The sequence below is a fragment of the Camelus bactrianus genome, chromosome 7 (genome assembly GCF_048773025.1).
Source record: "Camelus bactrianus isolate YW-2024 breed Bactrian camel chromosome 7, ASM4877302v1, whole genome shotgun sequence".
Classification (NCBI taxonomy): Eukaryota; Metazoa; Chordata; class Mammalia; order Artiodactyla; family Camelidae; genus Camelus; species Camelus bactrianus.
In genome coordinates, this window is record NC_133545.1 from 12,611,869 (window position 1) to 12,630,843 (window position 18,975).

At 40.8% G+C, this 18,975-nt stretch overlaps 1 protein-coding gene across 2 annotated transcripts in view; it reads left to right on the plus strand.

The window, feature by feature from the left end:
• The window catches only part of KDM7A (lysine demethylase 7A), a 77,408-nt gene extending 63,071 nt beyond the window's left edge, over window positions 1–14,337 (plus strand). The window contains exons 13-20 of one of the 2 annotated variants that reach the window (XM_074366924.1): window positions 874–998; window positions 1,201–1,319; window positions 2,599–2,696; window positions 3,200–3,348; window positions 3,493–3,701; window positions 5,033–5,118; window positions 6,855–7,128; window positions 7,784–14,337. In XM_074366924.1, the coding sequence (XP_074223025.1) occupies window positions 874–998; window positions 1,201–1,319; window positions 2,599–2,696; window positions 3,200–3,348; window positions 3,493–3,701; window positions 5,033–5,118; window positions 6,855–7,128; window positions 7,784–7,878 (1,155 nt within the window). In that variant the 3' untranslated portion in view covers window positions 7,879–14,337. Of the gene's footprint in view, window positions 1–873; window positions 999–1,200; window positions 1,356–2,598; window positions 2,697–3,199; window positions 3,349–3,492; window positions 3,702–5,032; window positions 5,119–6,854; window positions 7,129–7,783 lie in introns of both variants that reach the window. The other variant, XM_074366923.1, reaches the window with a different exon arrangement.
• The last annotated feature ends 4,638 nt before the right edge of the window (window positions 14,338–18,975 follow it).

The following is an 18,975-nucleotide window of genomic DNA, read 5'->3' on the forward strand; positions in this document are numbered from 1 at the left end:
GGGAGAAGGGTGGGGCGGTGATGAGCTGGATGTGGGGCCTTTGTGAAGCGTGCTGATGAGCGTGTGGGGAGATCAGTATCATCCGAAGTTTCACATCATAAGTAGAAGATAATTTAAAATGAATAAGGTACTGGTTTCTCTGAATTAACATAAAGAAGTTACATAGAATTAAAACTTCCTTAAATGTTTGAAATTTTGTGTAATTATTTTTTTACTGTTTTAACAAGCTCTTGTTCTAAACCTCCTTAAACTCATAGCCATCTGGGAGAAGATTTACCTAATTATGAAAGGCTCTGTTTATTGTTAAAGAAAAATACTACCACCACAAGGAAAGATTCTTTATGTATTAAAAACCAGCGACTGTTGGGCCTTTATGTCACACAGTGGCCTTTGTTCCTGGTAATAGCAGGGTGGTGACCTGTAAGTTGCTGACAGTGCCTGGTGCGGAGATTAGAGATTGGGTCAAGGGTAGGGTGACTGGAAAGGACCCAGTGGCTAGGACTTCAGCCAGAGGAAATGAGGGAAAGGGAATTAAAATCCATGAAGGCAGTCCTTCTCCAGCTTTGCAGCTTTTCAGCTTTCTGCAAGAGTGAAATAAATGTCTTTGAAGTCACTTTATACAAACGTTATATTTGGCTTTATAGAATGTGTTTTATTGTTACTGGCTGTACAGGAAGATGAGCCATATTTGTGCTTTGGTTTTAGGAGCCGTTCAGTTTTAGTGCCACGCCGCGGCGGATGCCCTCGCCGGGTGCCGCCCGGTGCTCTTCAGGGTGCAGGGTTGCGGGGGGAGCTGGTGGTACACTGTGTTCTTTACTCGTCAGGCAGGTGTATTTTGAGGGTGGAGGTTAAGTTCTGTTTTTATTCTTCAAGGACATCTTGAGCTCTAAACTGAATGGAAAATTCAACAAACATCTCCAGCCATCTTCCACGGTACCTGAATGGAGAGCGAAAGATAACGATTTACGATTACTGCTGACAAATGGAAGGATAATTAAGTAGGTGAATTAGATGAGAGTATCGCACCCGTTTGTTTCAGTGGATTCCCTCTGTTCATTTAATCCCTAGTCCAGACCATTGCACACCTGCCTGAAATATGGGGAAAGGGTCTCAGTTCTCTCTGTAAATTAAGGGGGCTTAATACTGTTTGGCTATATAGTTGCTGTTTTCTGACTTGATTACTTTTCCCTCTATACACAGAGATGAGAGACAGCCCTTCGCAGATCAAAGTCTTTATACAGTAGACAGTGAAAATGAAGAGGATAAAAGAAGGACAAAAAAGGCAAAAGTGAAGATAGAAGAGAGTTCAGGAATAGAAGGTGTGGAGAGTGAAGCATCTCAAAAACCACTGAACAGTATGTTTGTTTTAATGGTCATTTTAAATGTCTGTTCATGACTAGTGCGCTAATAATACGTGAAGTAGCTTGCTAATGTTGAAGTTCTTAAACTTGTAGTAGGGTTAAAATTTGTGTGTCACTAATAGTCTTTTGAGAAGTCTGAAGTATTTCTGAGCAGTATCTTCATCAGGGAAATGCTGAATGTGACTGCCAGGTGACTTGTGGCATCCGGGGCAGGTGTCACTAATGACAGGGATGTCGCCAGTCAGTGACACCCTCGTCCAGTGACAGTTTTTACAAGAGTCACATGAAAGCTCGTGCATTTTATGGGCCTCTACTCCAAATAATAAAGCATTTGCAAGTTTAATGCAGTTTCAAAGATAATTTTAGCTGACATGCATATGGTTTTCAGAATTAGGAGACATATATAACTGGTAGATCTGAAGCTGTTAGTAATCCAAGTACTGTAGTATTTGACTGCCTAATTGCCTGACAAGAAGGCCTCTACTTGGTTATTAACTGGTTCTCATCAGTGTGATGAATAGTAACACCCCCTCTTCTTGAGATTTTTCTTCTTTGAATGAAGTCTTAATTTTCTCAGCATTTTGCAGGGTCTCCATATACCTTTCTGTCTTAAAAGTAGTTAAATATTTTAGTACTTGATAAATAATGTTCATTATCTGCAACATTTGCTTAATGCATGTTGACTACTTCAATTCCTGCAAATTCCAGATAAGTTTATTATTGCTGTGGTTGGTGATTCTGCATTTGTTCACATGCCAGAGGAGAGGCAGCAAATCAATGGGACTGATCAGGCTGCGGGGAAGAGAGAGGCATGCTGAAGCCTGGTTTACAAGCTTGTTGAATTCACAGTCCACTTGAATGCGTCTTAGGTTTAGGAGAGTTTATTTTGTTTTACTTTCTGTTGACGAATAATTCATTAGGGAAAGAACAAAGCATCTTATAGCTAATTTTAGTGTTAGAGGTTTTTTTCTGGAAGGAAATGTAAAATAGTCAACCCACTCAAATAAGGAATATATAACCATATTCAGTAAATACTACAGATGTTTTAAGAATACACTTCAGTCTGTATCTTGATCAGTTAGGGAGAAATTCCTTGTGGGAAGAAAGGAGTGAAGATGATGAAAGCAGGCAGAAAGGATAGAGCAGGTGTGATTGAGATGCCTCACGATGTTGGACAGGCTTCGGATGCATAAAGTTCTGATGATTTTTTTTTCCCTCTCATCATTTTCTTTCTCAGGGTTTTTAACAAGCGTGAAATCAGAACTCAGGAATCGATCATCAGAATATTCTGATATTTCTGATTCAGAAGACTCTGGACCTGATTGCACTGCACTGGTACGCCTGAAACTCTGTGACTTACACATTATTTGATGATGTACAGTTTGATTATTTGATGATGTGGTGAAAGGTGAACACCCGCTACTATTAAAATGAGTGACAGCTTTCCCAAAGCCTGTCTCTCTGCCCTTCGTGGCACAGGGCCTTCTCTGTGGTGGTAATTATACACACACACCCCATCATGTGACTGTTTGCATCTGATAAACATAGCTTTTGTCTGATTTTGGAAAGGGTGGAGGGAGATACTGGTCTCATGTTTCTTGTGTTTCTCGTTGGTTATATTTCATTTTGCCTTAAAGAAAACCTGTACTGTGTGTTTTTTACTAAGGAATTATGTTACTGTAGTTACTAGAGTTTTTCACTTTGTCATATGAAAAACAGAAATAGTTCCATGATAATTAAGATTCTCACTTTCCCTAGATGGATAAAGTGTTTTTGGTTAGTTTTTACAGACTTGTGCAGATTTCTTATATAGATTTACTTCCATTTAATTATCTCAGAAAAATAATTTTACCACTGAAGAATCTGAAAGTTCAGGTGACGAAAAGAAACAAGAAATAACATCAAACTTTAAGGAGGACTCTAATGTGATGAGGAACTTCCTTCAAAAGAGCCAGAAGCCATCTAGAAGTGAAATTCCAATTAAAAGGTAGGCACACTGGTGGTAGGGGTCTTATTACGTTGTGATATAAATGGTAGGAAAACGTTTGGGTTTTGGTTTTGGTTTTAAATTTTACCAAAACTTTCACTAGAATAAAAAGGCTCTTGTCTTTTTTGCTGACCTGCCCTTTAGGGAATGTCCTACCTCGACGAGCACAGAGGAAGAAGCTATTCAGGGCATGCTGTCTATGGCAGGGTTGCACTATTCCACATGTTTACAAAGGCAGATACAAAGCACAGACTGCGATGGTGAAAGACACTCTCTCCAGGATCCCAGCAGCTGCCACAGTAGTAACCATGAGGTCAGGCAGTTGTATCGCTATGACAAGCCAGTGGAATGTGGTAAGAAACGTAAATTATCAGTCTCTGAAAAATAATATATGACCCCCAAGTTAATAGCTCTGTAATCATAGTTGAGGTTTTAGAGGTTATTAATAAGAACTGTTTATTGCACATCTTTAGTTGGAAATGGGATTTGCGTATTTGCAAACAAAATACGTAATGTTGACAAATAAGATGCAAATATAAGAACTTAAAGTGCAAATGAACAGATTGAGAGTTGTATGCACTGGCACAATTCTACCATTGCTGTTGCAGGGCAGTATTATTTCCCTTTTAGAAGTTGATCAGAGTGTACTAAGGCTTGAACAATATATTCTTCTTCCTCTTATGGGAAGGAAGCCAAGTTTTGAACTATTTCTGCCTGAGGATGTTCTCTCTCTCTCTCTCTCTCTCTCTCTCTCTCTCTCTCGAAAGGAAGTATTAGGAGAGAGAGAAGACTCTGGCAAAATCAGTGATGCCACATAGTGTTTTCTTCTCACTGCCTTTAGGGGAAATTTTTGTTTCCCTAAAAGTCAGCGGGACTGGTGAGAAGATGGTAATCCATTAAAACTGAAGCCTGTTGTGGAAGCTGTGTTCATTCCCACCTGGCTGCGTCAGCTAAGTACCAGGGGCTTGACTTTCATTTCCCTTAATTCTTGAAACGTTTTGGTGTATATAATATAACTTTAACAAGTAAAGGAAGAAAGACTTAGTGGAGTTATTTTAACTTGCTGATACTTACATAGCTATTCAGTGGTGTTGGAATTTGAACCCAGGACCAGACCATCTGATCTCAAAATCTTTGCTTATTGTAGAACAAGAAAGTGAGGTTTAAAGAGGTTAAGTAGCTTGCCTGAAGATGCATTGGTAATAGAAGAACTTAAATTCAAATCTGAGTTTGTCTTTCCACTCTCTGTTCTGTCTCCCTTTAATCTCTTTGGTCCCATGAGAAGAAAGCTTTCTATGGAAATACTGCAAAATTCAGGCAAATATATGCCTTCATTCTGTGTGGGAAAATATACCATTTTTAGGGAAAGTGTGTTGCACTTGATTTTTACATCTACAGCAGATGGCCATAGAATTTGACTCTAGGTCTTCCAGCATCTGGTGCAAAAACCTGTTGTATAAGGAGAGTCTTTGGGAGAATTGAAAGAATTAACGTGTTCGACTGTGAGCTGGTGACTGTTTTGTTTTTGAGAGGGAAAAGGATGGTGAAAGTAATATGAATAAATATTTAAACAGTTACATATTCATTTTTTAATAAAATGTAAACATAAATTTGCTTTGAATTTTAAGCATTTGGCTACCTTTGTTCCTTATGCAGAGATAATTTAATTAAAACTTCTCTTTAGGCTATCATGTCAAGACTGAAGATCAAGACTTGAGGAGTTCTTTCTGGAGTAAACAACTTGATACAACTTCCAGATTTAATCTTCAGGTATATTCAAGGTTTGAAACATTAAAATAAGAGTGTCATTAACTCTTTCTTCTTTCTTTTTAAAAACTCCAACTACTAGTCAACCACCAGATCTGGAAAGCTAAAAAATTACAATTAAATGCACATTTGAACAGCTGTCTGTTTTTAGGGATTCTGATATAATGACTTATATGAGGTTTATGGATAGAACATGATCTGGAAAAGAACAATTTATTTAAGTAAGCAGTTAAAGACCCCTGGCTGCTAACACCTTTAGGTTATGTCTAGCTAAACTGAAATGTGAAAGGGGGAAAAAAGTACCATGAAGATCCCTTTTAATCTCTGACATTGTTTGTTGAACATTTTTAGATACTAAATTTCTTTGAGAATTTGATGACAGTTATGGAGTCTCTTTCCAGAAAAATGTTCATCATAAATATGACTTTTGCTGGCGTTTTCTCATGGTTTGTGCCCACCCTCACCCTAGACCATTCACTGACTCCAGATTAAGAGCCCTGCTCTAAGATAAGACACTTGATGTCTTGGGAGCCCACTGTATGAATGCTTCTACCATACAAAATGAACCCAAAATACCTTTTCATAAAACCGAAACTTTTACCAGTTTCACCACACAGGGAAGGCAATATGACGTTTTGCTGCAAACCTTGGAAAATGACAGCCAAAGAAAGAACCTAAATTCTCACGTGGCAGAATGGAGTCTCGAAGCCTCCCCAACCTCAAACATACTCTGAGTAGCAGAGTGATGGGTGGTTTTTATTTTCTTCACTTGTCTTATTTAAATACTTAACATCAATTAATTTTACAATAAGAAAAAGAGCCAAGTTATTTTTTTAAGGTAAAGTTTTATGAATACAAGTTCTTCTAGTGGAAGGATTTGCTCCAGAATCAAAGGTCAGGTAGGAATCCCTCGACTGAAGAATTCACTAATTCATTGTATGATTCCATAGTGCCTCACTGATCATAAAATTTATAACTCATTAGCATTATTGGATTTAGTATTAAAAGTCAGCTATTATGAAATCTGTTGTTTTTTTTGTAATTCAGATATTCACTTTAGTACACACACACCCAAACACACACTTAAAACCAGTTTTATGAAACATCACAGCTGCAGTGTATGCTCTTTTCAAGTTTATCCCTTCTTTTCTCTTTTTAATTCTGGTCATGACTGTCTCTGTTTTAATTTCAAGACCCACAATCCTGGCATTGTTTGTTTGTTTCCTGACGGTTTGCTCAATTGTCTTGAGACTGAAGGAAGAATTTTCAGAGAAAAACCAGACTTGGAGATCAGGATCTGGGGGTTTTCAGCAAACAACTTAAATACAGTGGAGATGAACTTTACAGAAGTTAGGTTCTGAGAAAAATAGTACAGTACCCCCATGAGAGATAAGGGAACTGTGATGTGCTGAGCATACATCTCCCACCACAGTCCACGAGTTCCTCACCGCCCCGCACAGGCTGAGTTCCGGGTGGCTGAGGTGGGTCATTCCCTCTATCCATCTATGATGTTTTCTTCTCGACCTAAGTTATGCGGCATCTTCAAGACTTGAGTCCTTCAGAGCTGTTAGGTTTGGAATGAGATAACCATCAGGAAGGGCTGGTCTTCTGTGGCTGCTACGTGTGCAGTCATCTGTTTCTTCTCTCTCTTGACTTGTTAATGCATAGAGAGCTTAAAATACCTTACTTACCTTAAAGGAACCCTAAAATTCAACCCTATTCCCTTTCTTCTTTTTTAGGATCTAGGTAGAGGTCAGAAATGCACCAAAAAGGAAGTTTCATCAGAAATCAGTCAGAAGGTACAAAGTAAGAATTCTGTGGACAGCAGTGGCTCAGGCCCGCAGAATGGAAAGTGTGTGCAGAGTTCAAGCTTGATGTCGGGGGCGTGCCAGATCAGTAATGGCAGTGTAAGCCCAGAAAGGCCTGTTGGTGAAACTTCCTTTTCAGTGCCCCTTCACCCCACCAAGAGACCTGCATCAAATCCACCACCGATCAGCAACCAGGCAACAAAAGGTAACTTCTGCACGTGTGCTGGTTGAGTATGTTTCTCACTGTATATGTTGGTGAGTGTGGCAGTTTAGCTAGACATCATCTCCGCACCCATGTTGCTCACAGCTGCTGCATTATGGACACACGGTGACAGCACTGTGCACAGGTTACTATGGGGACAGAGAAGAAGGACACCTAAGTCAACCCTGAGGACAGGAGGGGCTTTCTGGAGGAAGGGTGGATGATGGAAATGGTGCTAATAGGTTAGTCAAGCTGAGCTGGTAGAAGGGACTGGGAGACAGCACTGACGGCAAAGGAGACAGTGTGACCCACAGGACAGAGGTGAGAAACAGCACTGGGTTATATCTGAACTGGCAGTCAGTTTTGTTGGTGAAACCAGTTTGAGGCCAGGTAGGGTAAGAGCTCGTGCTGAAGAGCTAGGCCGGGGTCAGACTGTGGGGGGGGGGGGCTTTAAGTCTTGTAAAGGAGGTTGGCTGCCTCCATGCAAGTGCTGAGATGGAAGAGCTTTAAACAGCGCAATTCCAGCAGCGTGACTGTGCCTACTCGGAACGCCTGAAAGCCTCGGCCTCCCGTTCAGCTTTCTTTTATGTCTTCCAGGTGCTGTCAAGTGTGATTTTCATTGTCATTTACACTGTTGTTGGTGTTCTGTGTTTTGTAGGTAAACGTCCAAAAAAAGGAATGGCAACAGCCAAACAACGCCTTGGGAAGATCCTTAAGTTGAACAGAAATGGCCACGCACGTTTCTTTGTGTGACGGAGCCGTGGTTGTGGCCGCCCTTCCTTTTGGAGACCAGTCTCGGGGCGCGGGAGCCTGGCGCTTCCGCCGCGCCCCTGCTGAAGCAGTTTGCATGTACAGTAGAGAACACTGCCCGGAGAACAAAATGAACCAGATGCTGCATTTTCACTGTGTCACACCCACTCAGCAATAACCATTTTGGACCTGGTGGGGAGAGGAAGAAAGAGGGTAGAACCTTAAAAAGAGACCTTGAACTGGAAAGGGTCTCTTGTCAGGGCTTGAATTTCATTTTGTTGTTGGTAGTGTCTTGATTTATTTTCAGTGGTAGGGTAAAGAATTATCAATAATTTATTTAATAGATTTTTTTTTTAAAGTTAACAGCTTTTAAATTTTCTTTTTTAAAGCTATTTATTTGGAAGATTTCTGGAGAACTATCTCACTAATTTAGATTTAAGAATGTGAAGGTTTTTAAATTATTTTTGATAGTGTGTGTGTTACATGTGGGGAAAAGCCACGGTAACAGTAACTGGTCTGGACTCTTAAATTTGATATTCAGGTTAAAGTCTTAAACAGGGATTTGATGCATTAATTATTTTAAATTAAGATGTATATGAAAATCGTTTTATTTTATATATTTCATGTGTTTTTTATAAGCTATTAGCTTCGCTTTTGCTAACATCCAAGGTGCATACTGTTATCCAGGTCGATTACCTATATCCCACCTTCCCTCTGCACTCCCCATCATTTTGTGTCGACAAAACAAGACTCTTCTCTTTGCAGGGAAACACCTTCATAGCCAATGGGTAAGAACTACATAAAAGATCCCACATTTTCTCTTATCATTTGACATTGCGATTTTCTTCTAAATAGAAAAATAGGCTTCTTGCATTTTTCATTTTTTGCTGATAATATCTGGGTCCCAAAGAGTACAGCTTTAATATCTTTTTCCTACTTGTGGAAAAAGTAGTATTAGTTTGGTTAAATTGTCATATTTGTAGCTTTTCAAATACATTTGTAACTACAGAGGGCCTTCTTCATACTGCTGATGTTGGAGGGCAGGACCAGCACCTGCCACAGAGGTTATATTTTATGACGCTTTTATTCTGTATACCTAATTTGTTGGAAAATATGAAATGTGGTTTGACTTAGTATATTCAAATCTGCATAATAAGCCGTAATATAATAGGACTATGCTATATTAAGTTGTACAGAAGCAAGCATGTTGGAGTAGATGATTTGTGTGTGTGTATGTGTGTGTGTGTGTGTAGTTTTTTTATTTCTTAACCTTCTAAAGAATTATTTAAGATACAGATTTGGAGTAAAATGGGTGCTTTTTGCAGTTTCTTCCATCTGTCCTAACTTAACCAGTGCGTAGTGAGGTTAAGTATCTGGTTGGGCTTTAAGGAATCATTTATTTCCTTTGTGCACAATTTTTACTAAATGCCAGTTTTCAGTTGCTCATAATAGCTTGTATTCCCTGCCCCTCCAACCCCAAGGCATATAAACAAGTGATTTCTTGGATTGGAGATACTCTCAATTCTGACAGTAGAGCATTTTACAGGTTCCTACAAAGAAAATAAAGGCAAAGTGGATAAAATTTATTTTTATGGAGAAGAAATATGACCATATTATGAATTTGTCTTTTTCCACTCAGCAAAGTAGCAGGACTTTCCCTTCTGTATTATATATCACTTGAAGAGTTAAGGGAAAAAAAAGTCTATATACCATTATCTTTCATGGTTGCATTCAAATGCATTATTTTCAAAGAAATATTTCTTACTGTCTCCATTTTAATATTTCATTGAATATATATGAAATGTCTGGTGAATTAGCCTTTTTTGGTCCAGGTGACTGGACCACTGTCTGGATCTTTTCTGGGTGTCAGGAAGAATTTTTATGGAAGTACTAAATGTCTTTAATAGACCTACTTAAATTCTAGCTACACCATGCCAAAACTAGGTAAGAGATAGGTACGGTCAGTCATTTGATTGGTCACCAGATCTCCAGATGTCAAAGATGTGTGTTTGCCCAATTCTCCCACCTTCCCCACACGATATACTACTGTGATATGTTGGTTTTCTGTAGTCACCATTTTAGTGTTACAGTACACGTGTTTTTGCTTTGCTTTAAGAAATAAGAATTAATAATTTCTTTTTCCAGCTCTATTATGATCTGGGTTCTTTTGTTGTCTTTACATTTTTCACAGCTCTAAATATTTTTAATTACCTGACTTTTTTTTTTCTTTAGCTATAAAAGTGAAAATAAAATAATTTACTTTTATGAATTAAAATTGTGGCCAGTATCCACCCTGTATACTTAGGCTGGTAAACAGCCAGTATGTGGAATTTTTAAGTGAAGGTACTGTGGATTCATTTTTGGCAAATGTTAGACCATTAACTGGCTAAGTTCAAAAGACTTTCAGTAAGGTTATATAACCACTAAAACAAAATACGCGTAATTTTCTGTGAATTGGTAAAAATTCAGCCACTGATTCAGTGACTTTCCCAGTCTAATCTCTGGTAAAAATCACTGGCTGTGACGTATCCCTTTATCTCATGGAAATGGCTGAGCTTTGAGGTAACTGCAGCCAGTATCTGGACTCAACTGTAATAGACAACCCTTCACCTTTCCCTCAGTCTCCTTTATAAACAATACTACCATACAGACACTGCAGCTGAGGTAGGGAGGCGGCAGTGGTGGCAGTTAGCTAGTTATAAGCAAATACAAATATGTAAAACAATTATGATTTAACATATACAGTTTTCATTGTAGTAGTAAGTAATGATTTTCCTGTATTGATTCAGATAAGAGACTTCTGTTAACCTGAGATCCACTGTACTGTAATTCATAATGTCACATAATATTATGCTTTTTAGTATTGATTGATGATGCAAACTGTAAAAAGCTGTTTATAATAGCTCAGTATCTTAGAAATACTTTGAACTTCATAAGCATCAGTTAATTTTTACTGCATACAAAATTGAAAATTCTGACCAAAACCATCTTATAAACTCAGAAGATAAGCCCATCTTTATCACTACTTAAATACTTAGCATTGAATACTGCTCTATTTTTTAATAATCCTAATTATTGCCTTTTTAGTGAACTCTACTGTATTTATTCATATGAGATCAACAGGTATTTATCAAACATTTACTATGTGCCCAGCACTACTTAGTACTTTGTGGGGATATAACGTTGAAGTTGTGGTCTCTGCTCTTGAAGGTATCTTCTCTAGGAAATAAGCAGTATTATTTTCATTTCTAAGAAGGCTTAAGCAAAAGAGGGCCCATTCATAAAAAACCAAAACAAAGCAGAACTTTTATCAGTTGCAGTGGAGATATACTATATAACTGTAGAAGTGGAAGTTGAATTTTTTTTTAATTTTCAAAATTTTAAAAAGATTTCAAAAGTTAATAATTTAATGTCGGAAATCATAGGGGCATGGTATAGCATGAAAGGGAGCAGGCGACTTGGGTGTTTGTCCCAGTTCTGCCCTTTCTGTTTCAGCTGTGTGACCCTGAGTCAGTCACTTACTCTTCCTTAGTTTTCTCATGTGTAAATTTGGATCAAAATGCAGTTAAGAAAAATGTAGAAAAGCATTTCTTAATCTATTAGAAATAGATTCATACTTGCAGGGAACTTGTCATTATTTAAGTTACAACTGACAATGAATGCATATTTATATGCATTTTTAAATGAAAATTGCTATTACTCCTAAATTTTGCTTCATATATCAAAATATATGCCCAGAGCATGCTACCTAAAAAATCTGAAGAATCTCTAACAAGGTGCTGAATTAAACTCAGAATCAGTGCGTGAAGTGAAAGAAAAAGGAATGAGGTAGTTTGAGTAAGAATGAGAATGTATCCTCAAGTAATCATTAAGATGATATAAGGTAATTAAAAGATAGGTTTTTCTCAAAGAGTACCGCTCTACAGATTCTGCGTACTCTTCAGGCACTAGAATAAGGTAAAGTAGATCATGGAATTACAATGATTTAGCAACTACCCATGGTACTAGGGCAGAAAAATGAGGTGATTAAAGGCTGGGGCTCAGCAAAGACAGCTCTGAGTTGGTCAGCAGCAGCTTGTTGGGTAGAGAGAGAAAGCACTGTAGTGGTGGAGGAAGGGAGATTCGACTCGATGGCTTCAACTTTAAGAAAGAGACTTACTGCTGTTTTCAAGAGATGCTCTCTGCAGTGATAAGACTACTCTCCAAAGAGCTGATGAATGCTTACATGGCCCAGTAAACTACTGCCAGAAGTAACTGTTGCAGTATATAAGCATTTTATGATTTCATATGAAGAGACAAGGTTTTCGTGTAAATTTGAAATTTTCCCCAAAACTTCATTTTCCTCATTAAATATTAGCCCAATTTCTCCCTCCAAAAAAGGGAAGCTCAAGATCACCAGTCATTTTCTGATGCCCTAGACCTTCATCGAAAGCAGTTTTGAGAAGGTTGAGCATCAGGTCTTTAGCTTAGGAAAAGAGACCAATGAAATCCAGCGAGGGCAGTGACTTGCCGGGGGTCACGGTGGCTCCTTGACCTCTGGTAAACAGTCCCCGCTCCGTGACACTGTGCAGCCTCCGCTCATCCTGTGGTGGCTGGTGTTGACATGCTCGCTAGAAGCCAGGTGGAAAGAAAAGGGAAGAGGTAGTACACTCACTGCATTGCTGTTGAACATAATGTAATTTTAATACTGTAGCCTTACTAAAAACCCGTCCCTTAAAATTTTTGATTTGTTTTTCAGTGAACGTCATGCTGTAAGTCAAATACTTGATATCCCTTACATAAAAACTTTTTCAGTTCAGGACATTAAGAAGTTAAATGCCTATTTCCAAAGCAATTAGCTTATCGTGACTGACTGTGGTTTTATTCTGTTATAGTCATTTTTTCCTCTTAAATGAGGAGGGGAAAAGAATACTTTTACCTGCATTCTACCCCTAGTCTCCCTCTCACCCTTCGTGTCCTTTCTAGTGTCCTAAAGCTTTGTCTTAACAAGTGCAACATTAAATTTTTTTGTTAAAGCCTTTTTGAAACTGTATTCAGTGATTCTTCCAACACATTTATCTGCTCTGCACTATTTCGCTAATAAACCCTGGCTACCACGTAGCCCGTGACCTCCAAGTAGTTTACCTATGCAAGACCTGTGACAGTCTGAACTCACTTTTCTTTATTTCACAAAGCAGTCCTTAATGGAACTTAATCATAAAGATAAACCTTTCCTCCACCCAGTTTTATTTTGGCCATTTCCTTTTCATAATGTCAGCAATCTTCCCCCAAGATTTTTCACCAAAACAATGATCATAAGTGCTGGAATATATAATATTTTGCAGGAATACTCATATTTCTTTGGTGGATTTTGGTTGGTAACAGTTACCAGCATTAAATGTAATATATAATGAAGAGTTGATTCCTTGCCTAGAATCATTTCTTCCCTCTAAGATTCAGAGGATTCATCGTTTATTTTTACAAAGCCTACATATAACTTCTACATTATAGTCAGGGACCTGAGGTGTAACTTGCTAAGTGAACCCCAAGGTTATTTTCTCTTACAAAATAAACCTAAACCAAACTAAGGGCCTTACATTTATGGTTAGACTGAATCAAAAGCTATAACCTCAGTTTTTCCAAAAACAGCTTCTGACTGCAAAGCAAGTCACGCAGTTGTTAGGTATGAAATAGCACTGATCAGGAAATGCGTGTGCATCTTGGCAGACTGCATTTCCTTCCGAAAAGACTTTTCTACTTTTAATATAAATTAAGCCATAACAGTTTCATGCTGTGGAAAGAGGGTGAAAAGGTTCATTTTAAGAGATTATATAATATGAATTTTCACATTTACTGTGAAATGTCTAACTTTGCCAGTGCTTCAGCAGGTTTGTTTGGGTTTTTTTTTTTTTCCTGTGGGGGAGGGAGGGTAGAGGGTGGTGTCAGGGATGGATAGTACTGGTTTTAGGGGTTTTAAATCTGTGAAATTTGAAAAGGGACAGTTGTTGGCTATGGTATTTACTAGTTTTGTAGTAACGTTTTGCTAGCCTGACTGACTTTTCCTGAGCTGATTTTCATGCCCGTGGTCCCAGGTGACTGTTAGCCTTTCCTGTTCAGGGTGTCTGCGGAGTAGTGTCTTGTCTGTGTGTATAGGCAGTCGCCGTGTGTGCACATGTGTGTCCTTTGAATACAGAAGCACACTGTGACAACGGAGTGGGGTGTGGCTGGGAAATGGGATGCTGAAGCTTTAAGAGCATTTTTTTTTTTCGATTCATAACAGTATTTCCCATCTTTTGCCTGCAGGCAGGGAAAGTGTACAGTATTTATTTTGTTTCTGTTTTAAATTTGTAAGTTTTTAAGTAGCTTACATTGGTTATTATAGGGGAGGACAAGTGACTTGTTTAAAGTTGTATTTGGTATTCCTACTTTCCAAGTTCTGTATTTTAAAATATTGAAATTAAAGTTGTATTACTTCTGTTTTGATTTTTTTTTTAGCACTCGGTGTATTTTTTGCTCATTTTGTTTGAAAGTATAAATGTTGAAAGTTGTATAAAATGTGTCTTTGAAAGAAAAAAATCTGAATTCTATATCCAATTCTGACTTTCTGCTCCCTTTTTCTGCTTTTTGAGGCTTGGGAGAATTGTTTGAGAATGTGAAAGACTGTGTCAAACCTATGCTTCTCACTATTCTGAAGATTTCCATGTGAAAAGTAACGTGTCTTAGCGCTTTATTGGACGTATTGCTGGGGAAGCAGTTGCTTAAAGAGAGGGAGGAACACAAAGGGATGATGGGCAAGAAGAGGCCGTGCTGTGGCCCTGGACACGGGTGCCTCCTGTACCAGGTGCAGGGCAGTGAACGGCACCTGGCCAGTTGCCTAGTTAAGGTGGGCATGGAAGTGCAAGTTCACTGAGGAAGACGAGTTCCGTCCTGGACACCGTGCTCTTGGTGATCTGAGTGTGGTGAGGCCTTGCGTGGGCGAGTGAGAGAAGACTCAGGGAGGAGCGCCTCTGGGTAGAAGAGGGGCCTGGGAAGGGGGCAGGAAGCGGGCAGAGTCACTGTGGAGGAGGAACCCAAGTGCAGGTTCATGAAACTAAGGCAACAGACGGGCCAGAGGCCTCTGCTCTTCCCCTGCTCAACATCTGCAAGAGAGTAGGTCGTCCAGAGGGCACAGAGCTCTGCGCACCTCTGCAGCCGCTCCAGGAGTGTCACCCAAGGCACGTTCACACTTCCTCTTTCTACTTACTGCCTGCTTTCATCCAACAGATTGAAACCTAGAGCTCAACAAATCTGTTCTATTGTAAAAATCCACCTCCTCTGTAAGCCTGTGGGCTGCTTACCCTTCATCAAGCTCATCTGTTAGAAAATTGACTGTGAGGACCTACTCACCTGAGACTGAGCCTGATTTCTGTGTTTCCATCAAGCAGTGAGACTGCGATACACCACTGTGGGCACTGGGGTGTTACCCGCCCCTTGGTGGTGGAGTGGGGAGGAACAGGAAACAAGTCCTACATGGCAGGTGGGTTTTTTTTTTTTTTTTAGGCTTTGTTTTGGGGGGTGGGGTGGGTAATTACATTTTTAAATTTATTTTTATTTTAATAGAGGTACTGGGGATTGAACCCCGGACATTGTACATGCTAAGCATGAGCTCTACCACTGAGCTATGCCCTCCCTCCAGGGTTTTGAGTAGAAACCCTCATTATCTTCATTCCATTTGAGTACTTCCTGTGTACAAAGCATATTTTCATTTCTTCCTCAGAATAACCCAATAAGCAAGGGTCTATACTCCCCATCCTACAAGTGGAACCTGGGCCAGAGAGGGTAAATAACGTGTCCCCGTTCACACTGCTGACGAGCCGACCTGGGATTGTAATCAAGGCCCAACTCTAACGGCCATGTTATTTCTCGAATTATTTTTAATTGTTATCTACTTTCAACTATTAAAAAGGAATAGATGCTCTTTAGGGATAGTTTTGTTCTAAAAATTTCTTTGTAGGAACATTTTGGATCAAAAATATATTTTCTTACAGAAGCTTTCTGTCACGCAACTGAAGTGTGAAGTCTACTTTCCCAGAGGCTGGGCGCACATGACAGAACGCTATTATCTTCTAGGACCCCACCTTCTGATGAAGAACAGGCTGTACACAAGGGTCAGTGATAGTGTCACAGTACGTGAACCCAGCACGACTTCCCACACCGGCAGACCCTGGGGTCTGAGTCGGGGCGGCGCCTGTGCACTGTCCACTGGCCTGGAAGGTCCCCGCGGCCACCAGGCTGCTTCTGCCACTGCCCGCCCCACGCGCGCGCCCCTCCCACCAGCCCTTCCTGGCCCTCAGCTCGGGGAGTGGGTCCTCCAGGTGAGGGAGGTGGCCCAGAAGACCCGCCTCTGCTTCACCGGCTCTGGCTGCCGGGGGGCGTTCCTCTCCCACCCGCGCCCCTCCGCGCCTTCATCCTGCGCCCCGCCCTCCCCCTTCCTTGCCTGGGCGCTTCCCACCCTCCGTCCCAGCAGTACCCTTTAAACGTTTTGAAGTGCCAGTTCGAAATTCTGTAAATTCACATTCCTTCTATGCTAGAGTCGTGGGGGGGGGGGGGGATGAAGGCCCTAAAAGTAGAAAGTAATACGTGTATATTTCTTAAGTTCTCTTTAAAGGCAACTATAACCTGGGACAAAAGATTCTCAACAGCAGTAAAGAAATAGTATTTGACCTTCTCCTAAGCATTTACTCTAGAAGCTGCCCTACCGAGGGAACTTGATATATTTCAGTTTCTGGAATAATGCAGACCAAGTTAGCAGTGGCTGGTGACCTCTGGAGAAGGGGAGTAGGGACAGGAGATCACTGAGGCTGGGAACTTGCACGCACTTTGGTTTTATGATTTTTTTTCTTTTTTTTTCCCCTAACTCAAATAACGTGCTGATTTTGTAATTTACAAAGATGGACGTGTTCTACCAGGGGGTATGGGTTAGCTGCCCTAGGGACACTAATTACATGGTCCTTCCTATTCACACCCATCAAAACCAGGCCCTTCTGCTCCCGCAGTGCTGAGCTGGCAGCCTCGCAGGGCTGGGGTGGGTCAGGGACCCTGAATGGGACACAGAGCAGGCCACCCGGGGTTCTTGCTGTGAAACCCTCTCTTCTCCCCTGCTCTCTGCTCATCTGTGCTTCCCGTTGCTACACCTCTCACTCTGCTGTGTGCCTGTCCCTTATCTGTCTGAACTACTAGCCTGCATTCCCCTGTCATCAGCACCTTCCAGAATTTGGCACAAATCTCACTAAAAGTACAGTGAGTAAACACATGAACAAACATGGATAGTCCTCATTAGCATGCTTCCCTCCCTCCCTTAGAACCTAAACCTTAAAATTTTACTCTAATGCTTTGCTGACTTTACTATACATACATAGATGTGACTTGCTTTGAAAATACAGAATATAGTCGTTGTTAATGTGTAAAACTGTTACAGAATCAAACTTGGGTCTGCTTGCCCATGCACAGTAAAGCCAATCTGCTGACACCAAGTTGTGGTGGAGGAACGTGCAGTGTCTCTTGCAGGGCGCTGAGCAGAGTCCAGGTAGCTGGTGCTTAAAAGACCTGAACTCCTTGATGACTTTCAGGGTAAGGTTTTTTAAAGACAGGGTGAGGGAGAGAGCTGTGGGGTGCATGATCAGCTCGTGGACATTCTTCTGATTGGTTGGTGGTGAGGTAATTAAGAGTCAACATCATCCTTCTTCTGGTTGGAATCAGTCTGGGATCTGCCTGCTTGTGGGCAGTGTTCAGTTAACTTCTTCCACCTGGTAGGGGTTTCAGTTTCTGCAAATAGCTCAAAGGATATGGCTCAGAATATTATCTATAGCCCTTGGGGAGGAACTAAAGGTACTTCAGTTTGTTTAATGGCTTAACAGTTATTATTTTGTCTTGCTTGACTGTTTTCCTTTGCGTTTGCATTTTCTCACTTCTCTGATTAAATGTATTCTTTGGAACTGAGGGAAAGCCTAGGAGGCTAAAGTTTTTCTACAAACAAGAGGCAGGCGAAGGATACGGGTGGGTCTGTCCTGCAAAGGCCCCATAATCCTGCTCGGTTACAGAACTACAAAATAGACTAACTAGGATATGAAATGGTTTTTTCTTCCTACCGAAAGGAAAGGAAAAGGTGCTTCCTGAAGGAGTTACTGGAGTCCCCAGAGCAGTATTTTCAGAGATTTGAGGCAGGATCCTCCTTGGGCACTGCTTGCTCTGCTTTAATTCCTGGCAGGGTGATGCTTAGGGAGGGAGTTGCCCAGGGCTTCAGCCGGGCTCACCATGGAAGACAACCCCTAGCTGGCCGGTCGTGGATGAGGATGTAAGTATGCTGAACAGGTAGAGTCTCTGGCCTGGAAGATTCCAGGTCAGGGAGCGGAGCCTGGCCAAAAGCAGGGTGAGCAGAACACGAGTTTCAGGCTTGGTTCCTCAACTCCAGATCAACTCCACCTGGTGGAGACACCTTACACTTCTGTATCCCAGACCCAAACCCCCACATTCTGTCCCAAATGTGCTCTTTGGTGAACAGCCTCAATCATCTTCCGTTACCCAATTCAGATTCCTGGGTGCTTTTTGCGAATTGTCCCTGTCCCCACCCAAACAATGGTTCACCACGGACTGTCAATTCATCCTAATGGGCCTTTAGTCCACCTGCTCACGATTGCCACCACCAACCTCCTCAGCTCTCACTGGAGCTCTTAGGGTCAAGACCAAAATCCTTAATGTGGTATACCAGTCAGATGTACATTCAGCTGTAAGGGAGAGAAAACCCAAACCACAAATGGCTTACACAAGATAGAAGGCTGGAGAGAGGCATTTGGGACAGGGGTCTACTTCACAAAGTTGTCAGGGGCTCAGATCCATTCTATTCCTGCCGTTTTTAGTGTATGGTTCCCACTTCACGATCCAAGGTGGCTGCTTAGGTCTTCCAGCCAGCAAAGGGGAGGAAGGGTGAACCTATAATCACTTTATTCTATAATTTCTTTATTCTTGAGTGGTCTAAAGCCTGGGCTTTGGAGGCCGCAAGAACTAAGCCACCTAATGTCTGGGTGACCTTGTGACAAGTTACTTAATCCCTCTCAATTGAGTCTCAATTTTTTCAGCTCTGAA